The sequence below is a fragment of the Paralichthys olivaceus genome, chromosome 8 (genome assembly GCF_024713975.1).
Source record: "Paralichthys olivaceus isolate ysfri-2021 chromosome 8, ASM2471397v2, whole genome shotgun sequence".
NCBI classification, from domain to species: domain Eukaryota; kingdom Metazoa; phylum Chordata; class Actinopteri; order Pleuronectiformes; family Paralichthyidae; genus Paralichthys; species Paralichthys olivaceus.
Genome location: NC_091100.1, coordinates 18,929,640 through 18,951,479, shown reverse-complemented (window position 1 = coordinate 18,951,479; position 21,840 = coordinate 18,929,640). Strand labels below are relative to the sequence as shown.

The window sequence follows — 21,840 nt, the reverse complement described above, 5'->3', positions numbered from 1 at the left end:
CAGTATGTGGTATGGATCAGGGAAGAACCCATTTCTTTTGATCCAAGAATAACTTTCTTTAACATTGCGAGAGAGGGTGTTGTTCAACATTTTCACTGTTGTCCCAGGGAATAACAAGGATCTTGATGAATAAACAGGGAACTGATGGGATGAGTGTGTGGAATTTGGTGCAGCTTGATTTAATTTAAAGGGACTTTTGGGCCTTGGTGGAAGTATGAAACCATAGTGAGTGCCATCCTAGTTGTAATTTGGATTCAGCAATTCAAATCTAGATTTCACTGTCAAATGCAGAGCAAACACCGATTTGCAAACACTTTGTCTTTGTCATGTGTCATGTTTCAACTTGTGATCACTGTTCCCCTTTTGCAGATGATCTTTGTATTGACATCAGCTGATTGTTAAGTTCAACTAAGTTTGTTCATTAAAGGATCACTGTGCAACCATTCAATCAATCAATCTTTTTGTATAGCACTTTCTATTCATACAAGTTAGTGCAATTCAACGTGCGTCACAATTTACTGATTGATGGATGAAATGACATCAAGTGAAGTTACATATTATCGCCACCTGAATGGACCTCGTCCAGCCTCTCCTTCCAAGTGGCCTGGGGGTATAGCAGAAATGATCAACTTTAGAGCGAGTGTTTTGTTTGTACATATAAAGCTACTGCAGAAATATGGTGGTGCAGCATCGTGGACTATGTGCGAGAGGACCTGCTCCCACTGTAGATACAAAAGGGCAAATATTTAGAAGTGATTGTTAGTTGCATCTACAATTTGGATTCAGATATGATGGTTTTTAATTAAGTTTTGAATCCTCAGTTGTAGCTGACAAATCCTGATAATATATATTCATAATGTTTGAATTTATAACTTGGAATGGCACAAATAGTCTTCCAAGCACTTTATTTACTGGTATGTTATTTTCTGTCCCAGCTCGGTTTGTCCTCCTGTGGATGGAAATTGGCCTCACCTCCGACTTTCTGCACGTTCTTGTAAATCTGGTGAAGTTCAACAGCTGCTATCTTGACCAGAATGTCTCCACCATGGTCCAGTAAGTCCAACATACAAAGAGCAAGTACATGGTTTTGTGTTTCTCTTATTTTGAAATGTTTGTGACTTTTTTCTTGCTCTGTTGTGCCATCTGCAGGGAAATCTGTTTCCATTGCAACAGAACAACATCGTCAACAGATATTGAGGTGGGTGTTTTTGTTTTAACACAGCTTTACTTAAACTCACTGGAGGTACTATAAGTGCAGTGCAAATGTAAGCTGAAAAACAGTTAACATAGTTTCTTCAGTTTTCTTTTTCATCTTCAATATTCAATCCATACATGCTGCCCTGCTCAATAATTATAGGTGTAGTTTCCTTCTTTTTCTCAGAAAAAAAAGATAGGATCTTGCATTAAATGATGCAGTTCTTCAGTGGAGCTTTAAGCCTGGTTTACGCTGCACGATTTACAGTCTGATTATCCTGATTTCCCGACAAGTTTTGCAACTTGAAAAGAAAAGGCCCTGATTGGCACTCAATCGGCTGTCATCGTTCGCTGTTTGTGAATTCCTCAAAGACGTGATTAGGGAGATTAAAGACACCTACATGCACAGAGGGAGGCAATCTTATTTCATCAGTGTTTCTCTGATTCTCAAATGTTAGATACGTGCAATTTCACGTTATTAATGCACAGTGACATAATCACACCTCCACTTATCTCCAGGTTTTGGAGCATTCTGAATACTTTTAAGTGCCAAAGATACGTGATACAGGAAACAGTTTACCTTTTGTGGAACTTGGAGATATACTGAAGTAACATCATGTTTTCTTAATGGAAAACCTCATTTAAGGCAAGGCAAGTTTATTTGTGTAGCGCATTTCAACAATAAGGCAGTTTAGGTTGTTGTCATTTTGCATCTATTTAAATAAATCAAACAGGACATTGTAATTGGATTTTTATGGTGAATATGTAATGTTTAATTTTAAACAATTAACTGACAGTCTGGTGTAACAGGTTTGTAATTAACTGCACTTTCCTCCAATTTTGACCCTGAAAATTGCAAATGGCTTTATTGTAAACAATTATCTGAACACCATCAATAACCATTAACTACATAATTAATTCTGTAGCACCACCTATTTTAATCCTGAATATATGAACCTCCAGAGGATAATTCTTTTCAAATGTCTATCGTTTATTCCAAGTACTGTTTAATAAAATGAAGAAGATAATTCCTTTGTATTCAACACCTGTCTCAGTACTGAATGTAATATTAGTGTGTGTCATTATGTGTGTGTATGTTGTGTGCAGGTAGCTCTACAAGTCCTGGATGCGGTGGTGTGTTACAATTGCCTGCCTTCAGACTCTCTCACCTTCTTCATCATCACACTCTGTCGTACAGTCAATGTCAAGGAGTTTTGTGAATCCTGCTGGAAGGTGAGACAAGTGTGCACATACACATCCATGCACACACACTTCACTTGCATTTTTGAAGTGATTTGATGGAGCATAATTCATAATCACGTCTGCTTCTCCATGCTGTGCTGCTCTCTGCTTCTCCAGCTGATGAGGAAGGTGTTGGGTACTCACCTCGGCCATAGTGCTATTTATACCATGTGCCGCATCATGGAGGAGAGGTAATGTTCCAGCTTTATTCATACATCTGTGTGTGTGGTAAAATAAGTATCTATTACTGTGGAGAGGGTCTATGTGTGCATCTCATTAACAACTTACAATCTTCACCAGGGTATACATGGAGGATGCACCACTGTTGAGAGGAGCTGTGTTTTTCGTTGGAATGGCACTGTGGGGCGCACACAGGCTCCCTGCTCTGAAAAACACACCCACATTGGTTCTGCCATCTTTCTACAAGGTGACACACACATAAAAAAAAGTCTGTGGCATAGGTTTGATGTTCTTTTAATTTATTTTTGTAGATAATACAATCAGTATTTTCTGTCATACTCGTCTCCAGTTCTAAGGAGCTGAGACTGACACATAATGAGTAAAGTTACATAAGAAATGACCATGGTGGTCTGATAAAGCAAGCTTATACTTGATGCTATGAAGGTGAAAAAAGCTGTTGGTGACTGTTGGTGTCTTATCTCTAATACAGGCCATGTCGTGTGCCAATGAGGTGGTGTCCTATGAAATCGTCCTTTCCATCACCCGGCTGATAAAGAAGTATGGAAAGGAGCTGCAGGTGGTCACCTGGGACATCCTGCTGGGCATCATAGAGCGACTGCTGCAGCAGATCCAGGTTCAGACCAATAAATGGTGCACTTGCACATAGACGCAGAAGCTGCTTTCAGACATGCAAGCTGCTTTCCGAACATTTTCCTGATAATTTTACAGAGGGGCTTGAACCTGTAGTAAAATGTCAGATGCCAACTTGAAGAGTTCAAGAGCAGACGCTTGTGTCGATGTGCTGTGAACAAAAGTAGAATTTGTACCACACTTGCTGCCTCCTGCATGTTCTACCCAGGTGCTCACTACCTCACTTGAACGCTCTGGAAATGTTCCTTTTGTTGTGAACGCATCTGACCTGCACAGTCTCCTGCTGTGTTATTCATATGTGAAAAGCAAACTCTGGAAAAAAGGTCAAATTTTACCAAGCGTTTTCCAGAGTTCATTTCTGAAAACACCTACAGACGCACTCATGGAGTAATATAACAATTCTTGTTTGACATATCAGTCTTTCTCATCTGTCTTCACAGACAATAGGCAGTGCAGAGTTGAAGTCCATCGTCTATGAGCTGTTGACAACAGTAGAGGAGCTGTACGAGCAGAACGGTTACCATGGCTCCACAGAGAAGTTCTTCAGTCTGGTGGAGAAATGTGCTGACAAAAGACCTGTTAGTTTTTTGAGTATCTGTCTCGCCACCCTGTCATTTAACCCTTCTACATACTTCTACATCTTATTTTAATAACGCGCTTTTGTGTTTCACAGGATGCATCAGTGCTGACACTTATCTCATACAGGGCCCAGTCTATTCAGCCAGCCAAGGACGGCTGGATTCAGAGCCTTCACCGCCTCATGGAGAAGTTCTTCAGGTAAGATACCCACATACTCACAGTGATGATTATACATCGAATACTTTACTTTATTTTCTTTCTCTTTGATAATCCTCAATCCCTGTCTCGCCCCACCCCTGCTGTGTTATCTTTCCTGTCCACCTCTTTTTATCCCACTGTCTCTCTTAAAGGAACGAGACTCGCAGTGTGATAAGGATCAAAGTGCTTCACATCCTGTCCTTTGTTCTCAGTACCAACCGACAGCTGTACGAGGTCTGTACACTGATACACATGCACACACATTTTTACATTCTTACTGTCAAGTGTGCTGTCAGCCAACTTGTATGTACAATCCACTGTCGAGACACAGATTTATTCAGTCTTCTGTTTTATCTGCCATGTAATAGCTTAAGATTTGAGGTGTCATACTTAACTGATGTTGTCCGTTTCTGTTAATTAATGTGTGACTGTTTCGCGAATTAAACAATTTCTGCAATTTTTTCTTCTTCGACCTCTTCCAGGATGAGCTGATAGAAATGGTGGTCATCCCCCAGCTCAGTGGGATAGCTGAAGACCGGGACCTGGCCGTCAGAAAGCAGGCCACCCAGCTGCTGGTGGACCTGGCTGAGGGCTGCAATACGCACCACTTCACCAGTCTGTTGGACATCATTGAACGGGTACACAGTCTCTTTTTTACACTTCAGTTCTCTCTGTTTTAGCCAAGATTAGAGACATAACTCTGGTGTTTGTTTTTTCTTTTTAGGTTGCTAGTCGCTCTCTGATTTGTTCAGGGTCCCTGGAGGTTTCTGAAAGAGACCCCACAGCAGAGTCTCCTATGGAGGACATCAGGACTGCTATACTGGGCTTGCTGGAAATCCTGCAGGTAGACTCCACACGTATACATGTTAAGGACTAGATTCGATAAGTTATGAGGGCAGTTCTTTTCTCCTTACCAGTTTGACTGTTTGTCTGTACTCTACAACCATAACATTGCTCTTTGTTTAATTTATATAAGTTGTATTTGAAAAATGTTGTGAGAAGGACAATATATGTCTTAACTCTTGATTTATATGTTTGAAAATTGAGATGATCAAATTATGGAAAATAATAAAAAATGGAAATACGAGCGATTTGATGATCATCTTCTTTTTCTCTCTCCTGGCAGAGCAAGCTTTACAGTCTACCAGCCAACCATGCCAGTCGTGTTTATGAGCTGCTTATCAGCCACCTGCAGCTACACTATAAAAACAAATACTGTTCAGCTATTGCTTCCAGCATTAGACTACAGGTAGGTGTAATTAATTTTCCTCTGCATATTTGTCTTTCACGTCATGTGTTATGTCATGTACAAAATAATTTATTTTTGTTTTCTGTCTTCAGGTGTTTGACTTTTTCCTGATGATGCGAGCAGACTCTCTTCATCGTCTCGGAGTTCCCAACAAAGACGGGGCCATGAGGTTCAGCCCTTACTGCTACTGTGACATAGGGTGAGGACGCACACGCACCACTCTTTCTGCAGCTCTAAGCTGCAGCTGGTTTTCTTATCATTTGGTCTATCAAATGATAAGAAAATGATTTCTTGTGTGTTATGTTGTTTCAGGGAGCCAGAGAAGCGAGTCAGTGAAAAGAAGCCAACAGGTTCCACATCTCCTCCTGTTGGTAGCCCAGCTCCCCCAGCCGCTCCTCCCCCTTCAACAGCCTCCATACGCTCAGCCCACCTGCCCTATGCACCTGCCTTCAGTGTCCTCCTGCAGTGCCTCAAGATGGTACGCACACAAACACACACATACACGTATATAAAACAGCAGAGATTTCCCTGCTATCCTGAAAAGATATCGGATATTTTTTGGTTTGTTTTTCTCTCGTAGGAGACAGATTGGAAGGTGCTGAAGCTTGTTCTTGATAAGCTGCCGTGGACGCTGCAGTACAAAGTGCTGCTGCTGACATCACCGTGCAGCTTGGACCAGCTCTGTTCTACACTCTGCTGCATGGTATTTGAAATGAGTCTTACATACATACATACATACATACATACATACATCCTTTATGCATGATATGTTGCTTATTTCTTTGTCTCTGTGCTTGTAGGTGACGGATCGTCTGATCTCAGAGCGCTTGAAGAAAACCCCAGAGGGGTTTTCCCGCACTGATGTTCAGCTAGCGGTGGTTCCTGTCCTCACAGCGATCACCTCCTATCACAACCACCTGGAGCAGTCGAGACAGGTACTACCCATAAGCCGTCTGTGGAAAGAAAGTCAAATAGGCTTGTTGGATGTGTTAATGCTTATCTGCTTCACTGACTATCAGGTTTGGAGGAATGACATCCATAGTTGGACAATATCCCATTCATTGTTTCTGTTTAACCCACACAACATTGAGATAATCATCACTATACAACTAAAGGTGATTTCACACCATCCTTGGTTCGGACCTTTTGTCCAAACCGAAATAACAGTTGTGAAAGGTGCCTCAAACCGCGCTCGTGACCAATGGACCCAAATTTTGTCTGATCAAAAGAGGTTGTCCTGGTCTAGATCAAACTGAACAGTGTACCAGATCGTTTGCAGTGTGGAAACACTTTGTTGGATAGTGTAGAAGAAGAAAAACAGTGGAAGCGGCTCACAGGATTGCTTGTAGTCTTCATCTCCAACTATATAATGTTTGAACGAGGAGGACGTTCATTTTGCTGCTGGTAATACTGCAATAATATTACAGGTGTCAGGTTAATTCATTTTCTCCATTCAAACAGAATTACTCTTTTTTTCTATGCACTTTATTAAAAAAGTAATAATACAAAAAATAAAAATAAATAAGTAATAGAAAAAAGTGAATATTAGATTAATACAATAGCCCATATTAAGATAAATGGCCGTCTACAAACACATCAATATCAAGTATAGGTAGTTGCAGCCAATGCAACGGATGACGACTGGAAGTATATGTGTCATGCAAAAGTCTTAAGTGGTCTAACTGAATCAAATGTAAACAATGTAACAAAGACATGAATCTTGGTTCAAACACGGCGTGTCTTTAATCTACTTTCCCCTCTGCAGAGAGAGCTGGTTCAGTGCCTCGAAACTGGCCTCATTTACCGCTGTGCCAAGCAATGTGTAGTGGCTCTGACAATGTGCACGGTGGAGATGCCTGACATCATGATCAAGCTACTTCCTGCTCTTATTGTCAAGCTCACCCACATCTCTGCCACTGTTGCCATGGCGTCTCCTATGCTTGAGTTCCTCTCCAGTGAGTACCAACAACTTTTTTTCCATTGTTTAATGGTCAAGGTCAGTTTGCCACGTCAGATTTTCTGTCACAGAACCAGCACAAAGTTGAGGTGAGTTTAATCTGTTCTTTCCTCAATTCTGTGTCATAGCTCTGGTGCGCCTGCCCCGTCTCTATGCCAACTTTGTAGCTGAGCAGTATGTCAGTGTGTTTGCAATCTCCCTACCATACACTAATCCCTCCAAGTAAGTGCTCCCGCACACACACACACACACACACCCGCACACGCACTCCTTTGTACATCTATCTTGAGGCATCATCCTAGCCTAAAATGAACTCTAACCTTACTTTAAAACAAAGTCTTAAAAACAGCCGGTTAAAAGTTGGGCAGAAAGAGAAGACCGGCCAAAATGTCCTCACTTTCCCAAAATGTCCTCACTCTGTAGGTTGTAGGCTCAAATGGTCCTCAACAAGATTTCTGTACAAGTACACAAACACAAAAAATAAAAAATGTTTTGGTCAGAAACATTAATACCTACTTGTTTTTTCTTTTTCAAATCCTGTCAGGTTCAACCAGTACATTGTGTCACTGGCCCACCATGTGATTGCTATGTGGTTCATACGCTGCAGACTTCCCTTCCGCAAAGACTTTGTTCAGTACATCACAAAGGTCAGTGCTGGTCTGTGTCTGTCTGTCTGTCTGTCTGTCTGTCTGTCTGTCTGTCTGTATTTTCTGACTTTCTTAAGACTTTCAATTTCAATCGGCGCTGGGGACAGCTTTGGCCTGAGGCATTATGTTTTCATGTTGTCCGTCCATCGGTCTGTCAGTACGTCCCATTCCCGTGAGCATGATATCTTATGAACGCCTCGAGGGAATTTCTTAAAATGTGGTGCAAATATTCACTTAGACTCAAGGAAGAACTGCTTAGATTTTGGTGGTCAAAGGTCAAGTTTGACCTGTTTCATAGAATGAAGCATAATCTTCTATAGTCTTTATAACCCAGTCTGTGTTCACATGAGCCTCATACCTAGATTGTGTCCTTTTTTTAGATTTGCTGCAGATTCTGTGTCAAGTCTACCTACAGTTATTTGGATCCCTTTTTACATTCACCTCTTTGTCCCCAGGGTTTGCGTTCCAACGCCCTGCTGCCATTTGATGACGGACATGAGCAGAGTCCATTTCGTGCCCGAAGCACCAGCCTCAATGAAAGACCCAAGAGGTAAAACTTACATTTAAACATACACACAAAGCTGCAAGTGCTGACGTACAAACCAGCAGCACCACAAACTGCCCATGTGGCCATTGTTGTGTAAAAGGGTTGGTGTTGCCAAGGTAACAGGGGACTCAGCATGACTGTTACTGTGGCACGATGGTTGCAATGACTCCTCTCAGGTTGCCAGGGTGGTCATTAATTCATTTTGTTTATTGTTTATGCTTTGTCACATTTTGAAATGTGTTCAATTTCTGCCACAATTTGAGTTTATTTATATTTTTGATTTTATTTCTTCTCATTTTAATAACATACAATAACAACAATCTCATTTCTCATCAAATGAGAAATTCTGATTAACCTCTGGTCGTATTTGAGGCTGTAGAATTTATTTCGTTTTTATTGTTTTGTAGTGGATTGTTTTATATCGTCCAGGTGTTTGTTCTACTGTGCCTGCCCATGGCTCGCCCCTGAGTCCCTGGTGAGCCACAGACTGATGATCAGATTTCTAACCTATCCGCAGTCAGCAACAACTCCAGACAATTCCAGCCAATCAGAGCGCAGTATGGGATCAAGGTGGTGAAGGTATATGAAGTGGTGAGGTGCCCCCTGATTTTCTTTCATCAGGGACAGGATAACACAAACTCAGTGCAGCCCTCAGCTGCAGAAAGAGTGGTGCGTGTGCGTCCTCACCCTATGTCACAGTAGCAGTAAGGGCAGAACCTCATGGCCACGTCTTTGCTGGGGTTTCCGAGACGATGAAGAGAGTCTGCTCGCATCATCAGGAAGAAGTCAGGTTGTTTAGGGTAGTACAGTTAAAAATACTCTGCCTTTGCTACAGAAAAATTACCTTGTTTTTCCAAGAAAACAGTTCTTATCTAATTCTCCTGACTAATCCCCATATGTCTTATTTTCTGTCTTCGAGATTGATAGTAGCTTATTTACTCTCCTCCTCCTCCTCCGTTGTTCGGTCAAATACATTTGAGGAAATATTAGTGCAGCCTCTGTTCACGTCTTCTTTAAAATCCTTTAAAAACATTTTGGGTCCCATCACTTTCCAAAAACCTCATAATGCCCTTGCTGCTGTTGCAATCCAGCACACTCCCTGTTACAGCAGTACCTTTGCTAATATCAGTGTCTGCTGATCCTTTGTATCCAACCCACTGTCAGTGTTATATTGTGTTATCATTTGTTCACCCAGTGACCCTGTCCTTGTGCTGCTCATTGTCTACTGCTGGGTTGGAGCTCTGCATGTCAGAGTCCTAATGGAATGAAAGGCTTTTTCATATTGATATCGCTACTGGTTTTATGATTACATTTGGAAGTCTTGAAAAGTTTCTAGAAGGATCAACTTTTTCCTAAGTGTAGTATTTTGTAGATTTATTGAGTCCTGTCTTGCTTTGCTCCAACCCCCAGGTTAAACCTAACATTCCATTTTCAGTTGGATTTGTTGTTTTTTCACCTCCATGATGTCAGGCCTGTGCTGAGTCCATCCCTACTGTTTTACTTCTCCTGTACGAGTCCTTGGCTTCACTATGTACCTGCTCTGTGAAATAATGTTTATTTCGTTGCTCTCCTGAATACTTTTTGTTCGTATTTTCTTTTTCTGAACAACAGAAGCTATTTCACCCTCTGCTGTAGCTTTGTCTGTTTCCTTTCGTTTGATGTTTTCTCTTTTTCTTACTTCGCTCTCCTGTAATCTGAATCATAGTGTTCACTGCTGTTAATTTTCACCTTGTTTTGTTTTTCTTTTCTTTCAATTCTTCATTTGACCCCCCCTCCCCTGCTGCCTGCGATTGGGTGCTTCGTTGTGGTTGTGGTTTTGGGGGGTGGTCGTGTCACCCTGGATCCTTCCTAATTTGCTCCTGACCCCTCCCCTCCCCTCCCCTCCCCTTCCCTCCCTGTGGTGTGTTCCCCTCTGCGTTCCTGCTCATGTTGCTCTGGTGACGATTCCTGCTGTCTCCTCCTCACGCCAAACCCCCCCTACACTCCCCATACCACTGCCACTCTCATGATGACCCACACCCTAAACGCCACCGCATTGCCACCCGGGCCCCATTCCCTTTTCCCTGGCCATGGGTACTCATCACCGCCCAGTCTGCGGGCGGCAAAAGTGGCGAAGGCAGCAGCGGCGGTAGCCAATAGCAGCAGCTCTCCTGTTAAAGAGCTGAGGGACCTGTCGGCCATGGACGCGTTCCGCTCCCGCAGCATCAGTGTCTCCGAACATGCGGTCCGCAGGTTAGAGAAGAGCCTTCTGGGTAACAAAAAACAACAGCAACCCAAACACTTGTTGCTTCCTCCATGGGATGGTTGAGGGTGTAGGTTCATTGTCATGTGAGTCCGTTGGGGCGGGCTTTGGGTGGTTTGTTGCCAGGGACACCTGGAGCGGGTGGTGCATGCTGGAGGAAGATTCGTGTGTTGACTTTTTGGTTTGTTTTGGGCTGCGATCATACACCTATTGTGCATACGTTTTGTTTTGTGATTTACTTTTGCATGTGTTAGCAGAAGACATCGGAAAACATCTTGATCCATGTTGATGCTTTGCTATTTGATTTTGCTCTAACACAGATTTTGATTTGATTTTAATTTCATTTTTTGTTTGGTTTTCTTGTTTGTTTGTTTTGCTGGGTGATTTGCTGTTTAATTGGCCTAACAACAAAATGAATGGCAGGAGGGCCGGTGCAAAGCATATGTATCTGGGATGTTGATTGACAACAACTACATCCAACAACTCTGCCTCTCTATTCCTGGTGGGAGGGCACGGCAACAGCACAACAGCTTTCTTTGCTTGCTTGACAATTTTGTTTTGTTTTGTTTTGCTCCACTCACAAACACACTGTGCTGCACTGACCATGGCAATCTCCTTGCGTGGGATTTAAGGATTCGCTGGGCTAATGTCAACTTTGAATACAGTTTGATTACAGACTCAAACCATTCAGATCCACACACACACACACACACACACACACATACATGCATACATACATGCACATACACATACACACTTTCATTGCCTCACTTACCTTAATACCTTTACGCTTATCTTTGCTGCTTGAGCGATTGACAGATGTGCGATCATTCACTGCAGTTGGCTGATGTTCCTCCAGCACCTCACTCTTAAATATGTGCTTACCGCTCCTGCCCAACAGATGGCAGTAAAAGCCAAGCTGTGCAATTTTTTGACACACGTAACTCTATATTACATTTAATTTAATGAGTGAAACATGGAACTTCATGAGCTTAAACAGCTGCAGTGTGGATCTGTTTGACCTGCTTCAACTGCTAAATGGCTGCAAATCTGCTTTTTTTTCTTGAATGGTTGTTTTTTTTATGTCTCTTGAACGGCAACACCTGAGTGACAAGATACTTTGAAGCCTGTCTCCTGATGGACACTGGTTTCACCTCAGACAACATGACCCCATTTTAAGCTGTTAGGTGTCAACGTGGCATACTTTTCTAACCAAAAATGTCGTCAAATCAAGAAATTTGCTTACACCTATAGGTTTTAAAATGATACACACAGATTGACAAGTGTATCTGCAGTAAAACAAAGAATTAAGTTTCTATGCTTAATTTACATTGTGTAAAATCATTCAAATGAAGTATAATGGATAACAATGCAGTAAAGAGTTTTGAAAGCATCGACACTGTGTCAGCGGTGAATGGGTCATGTTCTCTGGAATATGTGTCCATAAGACATTGAAGTGAAAAAATAATTATTGACAGCGTAAGAAAGGTAAGTATAAAAAATGTGTTAACTAGTTGTCTGTCCATGTGCTGGGACTTGGTATGAGTGAGTGATTACCTCTCCGACAGAACTGTTAAAATGTATCCTTAAAACATGTTCCCTTGCATTTGTGAGCACACCTGAATTGTAATCTTGACAAGTCATCTGAAGCTGAGATGCATTTCTGTCATGATAAACTCCCCCCTGACCGTTACAGGGTCTTTATAGTGTCACATGAAGCTAAAACAGTTGATCACCAATCGAACCACCAAAGACAGATGCTCCTCTTGTATCGTCCTCTTTTCCTTATTCTTCCCATATTTGTTTTCTCCCGTTTGTTGAAGTATTTGTTGCTTGATTTCTGTTCAGGATAATGGATGAAAACAGCTTCTACTTCGCTACTTCTCCATTGTGATAAACCGACACATCTCAGTCGGGCTCACTCGTCCTTGATGTTGTTGCAAATAGCTTATGTTGAGTCTGTTTACTTCTCAGCAGTGAGCCAGCGTGGCTTCCAGTTCAAGTCTAATATCTTTCCAGTCCTGGCTGAGACTGATGTTAAGATCTGTAAATGTGCTTTCACAGTGATTTGCATGCAGATTGTTGGGACTAGAAAAGTGATGGAGAGATTTGGTTTTAGCTGAGACGTTAGCTTAAGGTTGAACACGTGAGCTCCTGCAGCTCCCACCTGCTGGTTTCTGTTTAGTTTAGTGAACATGAGAACATGTGACACCGTCGATACCTTCAGCCTGCTTCACAGAGCTTACTGACATTTGGGGCGATAGAAAATGTGTTATCACAGCTCATGTGGCCACTTATACCAAGTCCCATTTTGTCTTTGTTTGTGAGCTTGAGAAAATGTAATTATGGTGCAAACAAAAATGTGAATGCATGTTTGTATAAAGAGTTTGATTTTGCATGTGATATAGACAGAAATGTGCATTTGTGTGATTTATTTTTTATAGTGTTGTGCATCTCTCTTATTTCACCTGTATACCAGATCTTGCATGTCTCTGTGTGCACTGATTAGATATAAATATCAACAGACTGCGTGCTCTCCTCTTGCTGCTCTGCCTCTTGCTGCTGTTAAGCCCTCTCTCTGTTTTCTGCCATAGGATGCACACCTCGACCACCACGTGCAGCCTCGGCTCTGCTGATGAAAACGCGGTGACTCAGGCAGACGAGGGGCTGAAGACCGTCCACCTGGAGCTCACGGAGACCTGCCTGGACATGATGGCACGATATGTGTTTTCCAACTTCTCCGCATTGCCCAAGAGGTTGGCAAGATTTATTTTTATAATGTGTCGGTACTTTTTTGAAGTGTTGGAAAAACTGGTGGAAGAAGAGAGAGTATATAGCAGTGATAAATCTGGCTTTCCTCTTAGGTCACCCATAGCAGAGTTCTTGTTGGCAGGGGGTCGCAGTATGACCTGGCTTGTGGGCAACAAGCTGGTGACCATAACAACCAGTGGAGGGGTCCGAACACAAGCATTGCTAGGCCTGGACATGGCTGAACGTCTGGGAGGAGGAGGGGAAATGACCAGGTGAAGCATGTTCACACACACTTGCACTCACAAATAAAAAAAAATCCCCTGATTTCATTTGTTTTTGTTTTGTTAAATGATTGTTTTCTTCTCCTGCAGGTCAGACCCATCTCTACACACCCGAATAACCAAAGAGGCTCCAGCCAAACTGGAGTCACAGTCAAGCCAGCAGCACAGCAGAGCCACACGCATACGGGTCCGCTCCATCTCAGGTAAAAAACAAATATCTACCCTAGCAGGAAACGTCTCAGGCCTCAATACTGTGTACGACACACCAACGTGCCCCTCATTTACAAATACAGCTATAGTTTTTGTGTAGAAGAGAACTGTCCAATCGTGGTGACACATACTAAAATTCCTCTTTTGTATGATAATATTGATATATTGTGGATTATTAAGCATTTGGTTGGTGCTGTTTTCCAAAATTCCTTCGGTAAAATAGCCTTATTCTCTCTTTCAGTCCCAGTGCACCCCTGTCTGCTCCTAATAAGTGTTATGTTAATGGAGATCAGTGGCATTATTTATCATTATTCTACATTGGGTATTATGTTGAAAGGGAAATGGGATGCAAAATTATATGTTGTGGGGACATTCAACACATTTGTTTGAATTTGCATGGGAATGTGATTTTCCTGAGTTGCGTTGTGCAGATTTTCATTAGCATGACTCCCACGATTCCATACTGCTAAACAACATCATCAAATTAAGGTCTTTTGTTATTGTTTTGATTGAGGGACCCTTAGTGGATGAAGTTATGTATTAAATTATGTCTTTCCTTTTGTCTGTCAAAGTATATGTGAAATATAATTTCCTACGTTTCTGTCTGCTTCTTTCATTCTTTGTTATTATGCTGGTGTTTAATGATTTATTACAGGTGACCTTTGTGATGTTTAAAAAAAATCTCATCAGATAACCTTATATTCCAGGAGGCCACGCTCTACGTGCCGGTCCTGCTCAGAGCCTCAGTCCTCTTGTGTCCCCGTCTGAGGGCGAGTTAGCTGCTCCCCTCTCTCCCTCGACCGGTCCCACCCTTGATGCCCTGGGTCCTCCCTCCTCCAGCTCAGTGGCCCCGTCAACCCCCCCGCCTCTCAAAGACAACCCCAGTCTGGCTGATTTTGTCCCCATGCTCACACAGGGCTGGGCAGAGATCTTCATCCGGAGACCGTCTGGTACATAAAACACACAAAAAGTCTATGATGTCATAGCAGGGCTTTAGCACATATTGCTTTCTACATATTAACCATAACATTAGTACATTGGTTAGTGTGATGAAACGGTCAGAATCCCTGTTGTGGTCCATTTACAGCAGTTTAGCGTCTGTTCATGACTGTTCCTCTCTGTCGTTGCAGGTAACACCAGCTGGCTCATGTGTCTGGAGAACCCACCCAGTCCCTTTTCCTCTGAGCTCGGCAACATGCCGCTTCAGGAGCTCTCCACTGTCTTGATGGCGATGGAGGGAGTGAAGGAGCCTCCTGCCCAGACTGCCAGCGCTCCCGCTAGCACCGCTGCTCCCGCACCGGCACCGGTCTCTGAGCCCCTGACCCAAACACAGAGCAGCGTCGCAGGGAAGGCAAACCTGATCCAGCGCTCCAACACTGGTGAGTGACAGTCTGAGGAGAAGATTAAAAGATCAGAAAGTTTGAGAATAGTTTTGATTTTGTTGATGTGTGTACGTAGTTGTTCAAGTGAGTAATAATGTGCTTCAGAAAAATGAAGGATCATAAAAACAGCACCTCCTGAATAGTTAGCTACAGAACAGAAAATCATAATGAACTAATAAATCCAATGTTATGCATGAATGCATCTATTGAGTCTGCCTGGCTGCCTGTCCTTGGTCCCTCAAATGGATTGAGCTAAGTGCCAGATTGTGTGTAAGTACTTTATTTGAACCAGAAGGAGATCAATAAATCAGCCTTGGTTTAATCAGGTCACTGATCATCAAAGATCACCACTTTGACAGGTACTTGTTTTATAAGATAAATGTCTTGTTTGCGGATGCCTCCTTTTCCAGAGTCCTGTGCATTTGTTTTTATTTTCTTTCTGTGGTTCCACCTGCTTCAGTTTTTCAGCTGGGTCCATCTTTTTTCTTCATTCATTCTTTCTACATAATTTTTCCCTCATTGCCTTTGAGATTTCCCCCCTCATTCTGATTGGTTTGTTGTCATGTCATTTTTTTTTCCATTTTCAACACCATACTGGTTTGTGGCTGGCTGCGGTCTATAATGTGGCGTCATGCGCTACCAACCTATCCTCTGGCGTCCCGCCTGCAGTTGGCGGCTTTCTGTGGTCTCTGGGTCTGGGCTCTGCCCCCTCAGGCCCTCCAGCCCAGGGCAGGTTGCACAGGAGCATTTCCTGGGCAGGTATTGTCCACCACGTGTGTGAGCCCACATCTACCCTTACCCCCCTCCAGAAACCCCTGGTGTAGTGTATTTCTTCTCACTTGTACAGTACTGTAGTCACCACATGGTTTTATAATGTCCATATTATATGGAAGTTCTAATTTATTGATCTCATTGCTATTTAAAGTACATTGAAAGACCAAAATATTGATTTCAAAATGAAATACCCTAAAAGAACAGTTATACATTTTGGAAAATGTGGTCTTATTCGCTTTCTGGTGAGAGTGAGATGGAAAGATTGAAACCACTCTTCCCTGTCTGTCCACTATAAAGCTACAGCCAGGAGACAGACACGTCTCCGCTTCTTCCCACTATCCAGAAATGAAGCTGAAATATCTTGAATATGAACGCCACCAGCTTGCACATTTTATCCAAAGTCAGGGGTCGAAGCTGTTGTAACTATGTCGTTGATAAATCAATAATGGCGGTTCACCTAGTTTGGTTTTTCAAACCTACCTGAAAAATGAACACTTGAACATACATCAGTGTGATAGGAACTACCCAAAATCACCAAAAAAACATCTTTGGACGTGTTAATTGACTTTTTAATTTGGTCCATCCACTATAGAGGAGGCGGGTTCATGACCTATACTACCATCCATCTTTATTTACAGTCTATGCTTGAAATAGGGAGAAGCCTTGAAACCGGCTCTATTCAAAAGTAACAACGTTTGTCTAACAGCACCTCTTAAACTCAAATTAATAAATAATATCTGCTTTTTAAAAAATCCTTCTAAAGTGGCGAGCTTTTGGTTTTAAATGGGATTATGTGCTGGGCTTTTTCTTGGCTATGATGCTACACTATGTGTCTGTACATGTCTCCTTGCTCCAGCTTCATATTTGCCACACTGACAGAGAGTGGTATTATTATCTGTAGGAAAACAAATAAGGGTGTTCTTCAAAATGTTAAACTGTTCTCTTAATTTGAAGTGAGACATGATTTAAAATTTTTTCTTTTTTAATCTTGTTTAATGCTGAAAAACTGTGCAAGTGAAGAACGTTTCTGCTTTACCCATCAATCTTCTATTAACACGGGAGGGAAACAAGCTTGGGTTAATCAGTCCCATGACACCTAAAGATGGGTCATGATTAATTTTTTTGTCTGCCTCCATGATTTATTTGTCTGTCCCAATCATCCTCTCTAACTCTTGTGTTTTTGAAATATATGCAGGTAGACTGTTTAACCTTTGACCTTGTCAACAGGAAAGCCCAGACCTCATCCAACTCTGCGGCTCTTCCTTGTTTTACTGGTAGAACAGTAGGACGATGAAGACGATGTCAGAGCTGCAGCTTTAAAGGCCAACGCTCCAGCGTCAGACACCCCTGACTGTGTTGGCTCCTTCTTCTTAGTTGGGTGTGTAGAGAGCATTGAGAGATAGCAGGACTGGAGGGCCTGGTCTGGGCTGCTGTTGCTGCAGCTTGTTTGGGCTGCGATTTCCCTTTAGGATTAAACAAAGTGCTCTATCTGCTGTATCTCTCAGTAACCATCAAGCCGACCAAACAGATGCATGTGCCTTCATGGAAATCGAGTAGAAGAAGCAGTGATGGATGGATGTAGCTTACTGCATTTATCTTCTCTGTGTCTCTGATCTCAGTGTTAATAGGTTGGATTCACTCTTGGTCTTGATCTAATCTGTGTTTGTGTTTGCCTGGCTGCCTTAGAGTTTGTTTAATCATGTGGATGCATCAGATTCTATTTCATGTGACAATGATTAATTTGACTTTTTATCTACTCATGTTTAGAGAATGTGTGATTTGTGTAGGTTAAAATGATTTCTGACGGCTGTGGTGAAGTCTGTCCACCTGTGTACATGTTTGTGTTTTTCTGAGTGTGTAACAAATAGTGGACAACACTGATGTGTGTGTTTTCTGTGTGTTTATAACCCACATGTCTGTTGCTGTGTACTGCTGTAGAGTCTGTGGTGGTGCTAGAGGAAGGCTCAGCAGTCGCTGCAGCACACAGCCCGTCTGATTGGCTGGAGAGTGAGGAGTTTGAGCCAATGACCTCTGATCCCATCTTCATGTCTGCTGACAAGTTCACCAAGACCCCGCCTCCTGGAACACTCAGCAGGGTAGGTTGTTGGTGCACACGGAGCAACACATTCAACATGTCCTGACAAGAAACAAACAAAACACCACATGTGCATTAGAATAATTACATATTAAATGTGATTTGTTAAGGTTTTTCAAAGCCTGAATTAAAGCTTATCACAGCTTCGCTACAATCTAATCTGTTTCGTCATCAGCTGATAGTCAAAAGTCACCTGCTCCTCTTTTTAAGCAGGTTTTTCTAACCTTTGCGGCTGAACAAAAAGGGGCATATCACCACAGACACACATTTGCACATTTTTGTAAAAATCTAATCTGCTTAAACCTGCTAAGCCTCATGATGTCATCATTTAAAGAGATTGAAATCTATGGAGTTTTTTTTTTTTTTCCTATCTTTAATCAAGAGCGTGGTCTTTGCTCTTGCAATCTTTTGTGTTACAACCCTGTCAAAATTCCCCAACCAAAAGAATACCAGGTGTCGTCTTGACCAATGGTCATAATCTGAACATAAATTCAACAAGTCATGCACTTGACCTGAAAGATTACGCTCTTGATTAAAGTTAGGATACAAAACTCCACTTATTGCCTTTCTCCTCCAGTCTTCCTCCACCTCCAGTCAAGATGACGAGAAGTCGACTCTTGAGGAAGTAAGTGAGGGAGCGATTCCCATCGATCAGCCCACCATGGGTCCTTCTACACCTGGCAGCCAGGGACCCGAGCTTCCCTTCCAGAGTCATTCTAAGTCCCAGGGTCACGGACTTAACAAATCTAGCTCCTCTCCAGAGCTCCAGACGTTACCTGAAGCCTTCACCAAGGCTGCTCTGGAGTCTGAGACAGTGCTGTCAGACACATTGCGGCCCAGGCTGCCCTCAGATGGCAAGCCTCAGCAGCCTCAGCAGCCGCAGCAGCAGCAGCAGCAGCAGCAGCAGCAGCAGCAACCTCAACCTCAACCTCAACCTCATTTTGAGAAAGATAAGGTGGAGGTTAGCACGGGAGGGGACGTTAATGGCCTGGGAGGCGCTGAAGGCCCTGGTGTAGCATCATCTCAGAGTGGAGGGGCAAGGATGAGGCTGGAGTTTCCAGCAGCAGTGGCACAACCTGGACCCATCTCCCCCAGCGGAGGCCACCGGCCCAGGGGTCACACCATCTCAGTATCGGCCCCCTCCTCCAGGAGGGAGAGAAGGACAGAGAGGGACTTGTACCACAGTCGGCCAGGACCCAGCAACACTGAGAAGATTTCTGGACTGAGTCCCAGGTACTCCACCATTAATGCAGAACGCTGCTGCAGCCTCTGTCCTCCATCACTGCCAAATCACTGATGTAGTAAACTAATGTCTGCTCAACTGGCAAGATTCATAGTGGAGATCTGCCCGTGCAGAACATTTAATTACATTCCACAGCCAACATTAACATTGAAAAGATGTTTGAGATGATGAAAAATTACTGGTTGAAATGTTACTGCAGCAAATTATTCACTTCTTCCTAGAACATAAAGTTCATAGCTATACATTGGTTGATATTTTTAGATTTTCATTTCACGTCTCCATTTTTATATATATTTACCAGTGACTAACTATATCTGCAATGTCTATGAATTACACATTTCTTGGGTTTTAAATGTCTGACAAAAACACCTGATTTTTTTGCTCTTTTTTTTTTTTTTCAATGTGTGTGTATATGCTCAACACTTTTTTTTCTCTCTCTGTCTTTATCTCCTCTAGCTTTGTCTTCCTCCAGCTCTACCACTCTCCTTTCTTTGGGAATGAGGCTAACAAGCCACTGCTGCTGCCTAAAACTCAGGTTGGTTGACCTCTGAACCCGACGGACCTGATCTCTGCTCTACAGTGTTGTCACCTCTGCCAAGGGGGTCGTGTTTTTATTGTCGCTTGTCTGTCATGTAGTTTTTAGTTTTTTTTTTACATTTGACGGAATCTTAATAAATACAAATCTGGTATCTGTAGGGTACAAATATCAATGAACAGTTGAAATTATAAGCAGCTTGCAGAAAATTCCTGTGAAATTGGTTTATGTATCTAATCTCAATATATGTATTTGCCAAATGGGGATGAAGTGGCCAATCAGGTTTGGCAGTGCTCTCCGAGTACGACTAGTTTACGACTTCTTCTCTCTCTGGCAGGTGATTGACCGAGCTGTGAAGGTTCTGGACCAGATGCCTCCTTATGACACCCATAAGATCGGAGTGGTGTTTGTTGGAGCTGGTCAGGTGAAAAGATATGGACCTTAATGGTTGTCTTAATTAATAATTCCTTTGGTTCTTGCTAACTTCACACCCTCATCATCTTCACTCTTTTCAGGTTAACAATGAAGTCTCCATCCTTTCAAACGAGTACGGTTCCAACCGCTACGCTGCCTTCCTAACAGGCCTGGGCAAACTAATCCATTTGAAAGACTGTGACCCCGACCAGATCTTCCTTGGGGGGCTGGACCAGTACGGAGACGACGGAGAGTTCACCTACTGCTGGCATGACGACATCATGCAGGGTCAGTGCATGTGTGACGGGGGGAAATAACATTTAATTATAATGGTCATTTTTTTGTTTTCCACTGCTGCTGTGCTCTTTTTAGTTTGAATAAAATCGTGTCTCTGCAGCGATCTTCCACATAGCCACACTGATGCCAAACAGGGAGAGCGACAAGGGCTGCTGCAACAAAAAGCGTCACATTGGCAACGATTTTGTCATGGTTGTGTACAATGACTCTGGAGAGGACTACAAACTCGGCACAATTAAGGTACACGCACACACACTAGCAAAAAAACAAAATCCAATAGAAATTGCATTAAATATTCATGTTTCAGCTCCAATGTCTCGTCTCTTTTCTTTAGGGCCAGTTTAATTTTGTAGAAGTCATTATAAAACCACTGGATTTTGAATGTAACCTCGTCACCCTACAGTGCCGCAAAGGTGAGCCTATCAGTTTTTTCTCATCCTGTTCCTTGTTGCTGCCAGTTGTTTTTACTTTTATTCTCTTGTTCTCTATTTCAGACCTTGAGGGCTTAGTTGACACAACAGTGGCAAAAATCGTTTCAGACCGCAACCTTCCACTCTTAGTCAGACAGATGGCTCTGCATGCAAACGTAAGTCTTCCCCTAATCTCTGTCTCCCATAACTACTCACACATACACACACTCAGTTCACTCTTCTTTGTCTTTGTGCAGATGGCCTCTTTGGTGCACCAGTACAGAGCAAACCCGTCAGATGCTTATGCCTCCAAGTGGCTGGCGAGATTACGACACATTAAGAGGATCAGAACCAGGGTGAGAACACAAACACATTTGAGAAATTGTTCTCCTTAATCCCTGTCACAGTTTATTCAGATTCTCAGTTTGCTTTCTGAAATTTCATCCATCTTGTCTCTCTGCTGTGACTCTCAGGCACAAGAAGACATTCAGTCTCGCTCGACTCCCGGCATCTCGCTGACCCAAGGACACACTCAGCAGAACAAGTCGTTTCAGCAGAGCACTCCAGCACCAAACCCTGAAACCTCAGGGCAGAGAAAGAGACTTGTATCAACAGTGGACGATTTCACTGATTTTGTTTAATTACATTTCTTCTCCTGGCTGACGCGATCGCACATGTGAGCATGCACTCATGACCGTAGACAAGGGGTGTTTGCGTGTTAACATGTGTGGAATAAAAAGTGACCATGGACAAAATTGGAAA

At 42.7% G+C, this 21,840-nt stretch overlaps 1 protein-coding gene across 6 annotated transcripts in view; it reads left to right on the top strand.

The window, feature by feature from the left end:
• tsc2 (TSC complex subunit 2) overlaps window positions 1-21,840 on the top strand; it is a 27,217-nt gene extending 5,377 nt beyond the window's left edge. For 2 of the 6 annotated variants that reach the window (XM_069529368.1, XM_069529367.1), the window contains exons 6-42: window positions 936-1,053; window positions 1,150-1,198; window positions 2,302-2,427; window positions 2,554-2,627; window positions 2,737-2,863; window positions 3,107-3,250; window positions 3,708-3,845; window positions 3,941-4,044; window positions 4,197-4,278; window positions 4,527-4,682; window positions 4,769-4,888; window positions 5,171-5,293; window positions 5,386-5,492; window positions 5,606-5,771; window positions 5,874-5,996; window positions 6,094-6,228; window positions 7,059-7,248; window positions 7,379-7,472; window positions 7,795-7,897; window positions 8,353-8,447; window positions 10,536-10,676; window positions 13,281-13,442; window positions 13,551-13,709; window positions 13,809-13,921; window positions 14,636-14,878; window positions 15,059-15,307; window positions 15,980-16,069; window positions 18,023-18,180; window positions 18,757-19,412; window positions 19,879-19,957; window positions 20,295-20,381; window positions 20,473-20,659; window positions 20,769-20,908; window positions 21,003-21,081; window positions 21,163-21,254; window positions 21,336-21,434; window positions 21,552-21,840. In XM_069529368.1, the coding sequence (XP_069385469.1) occupies window positions 936-1,053; window positions 1,150-1,198; window positions 2,302-2,427; window positions 2,554-2,627; window positions 2,737-2,863; window positions 3,107-3,250; window positions 3,708-3,845; window positions 3,941-4,044; window positions 4,197-4,278; window positions 4,527-4,682; window positions 4,769-4,888; window positions 5,171-5,293; window positions 5,386-5,492; window positions 5,606-5,771; window positions 5,874-5,996; window positions 6,094-6,228; window positions 7,059-7,248; window positions 7,379-7,472; window positions 7,795-7,897; window positions 8,353-8,447; window positions 10,536-10,676; window positions 13,281-13,442; window positions 13,551-13,709; window positions 13,809-13,921; window positions 14,636-14,878; window positions 15,059-15,307; window positions 15,980-16,069; window positions 18,023-18,180; window positions 18,757-19,412; window positions 19,879-19,957; window positions 20,295-20,381; window positions 20,473-20,659; window positions 20,769-20,908; window positions 21,003-21,081; window positions 21,163-21,254; window positions 21,336-21,434; window positions 21,552-21,719 (5,276 nt within the window). In that variant the 3' untranslated portion in view covers window positions 21,720-21,840. The remainder of the gene's footprint in view (window positions 1-935; window positions 1,054-1,149; window positions 1,199-2,301; window positions 2,428-2,553; window positions 2,628-2,736; window positions 2,864-3,106; window positions 3,251-3,707; window positions 3,846-3,940; window positions 4,045-4,196; window positions 4,279-4,526; window positions 4,683-4,768; window positions 4,889-5,170; window positions 5,294-5,385; window positions 5,493-5,605; window positions 5,772-5,873; window positions 5,997-6,093; window positions 6,229-7,058; window positions 7,249-7,378; window positions 7,473-7,794; window positions 7,898-8,352; window positions 8,448-10,535; window positions 10,677-13,280; window positions 13,443-13,550; window positions 13,710-13,808; window positions 13,922-14,635; window positions 14,879-15,058; window positions 15,308-15,979; window positions 16,070-18,022; window positions 18,181-18,756; window positions 19,413-19,878; window positions 19,958-20,294; window positions 20,382-20,472; window positions 20,660-20,768; window positions 20,909-21,002; window positions 21,082-21,162; window positions 21,255-21,335; window positions 21,435-21,551) is intronic. The other 4 variants (XM_069529372.1, XM_069529371.1, XM_069529370.1 and 1 more) reach the window with 3 other exon arrangements.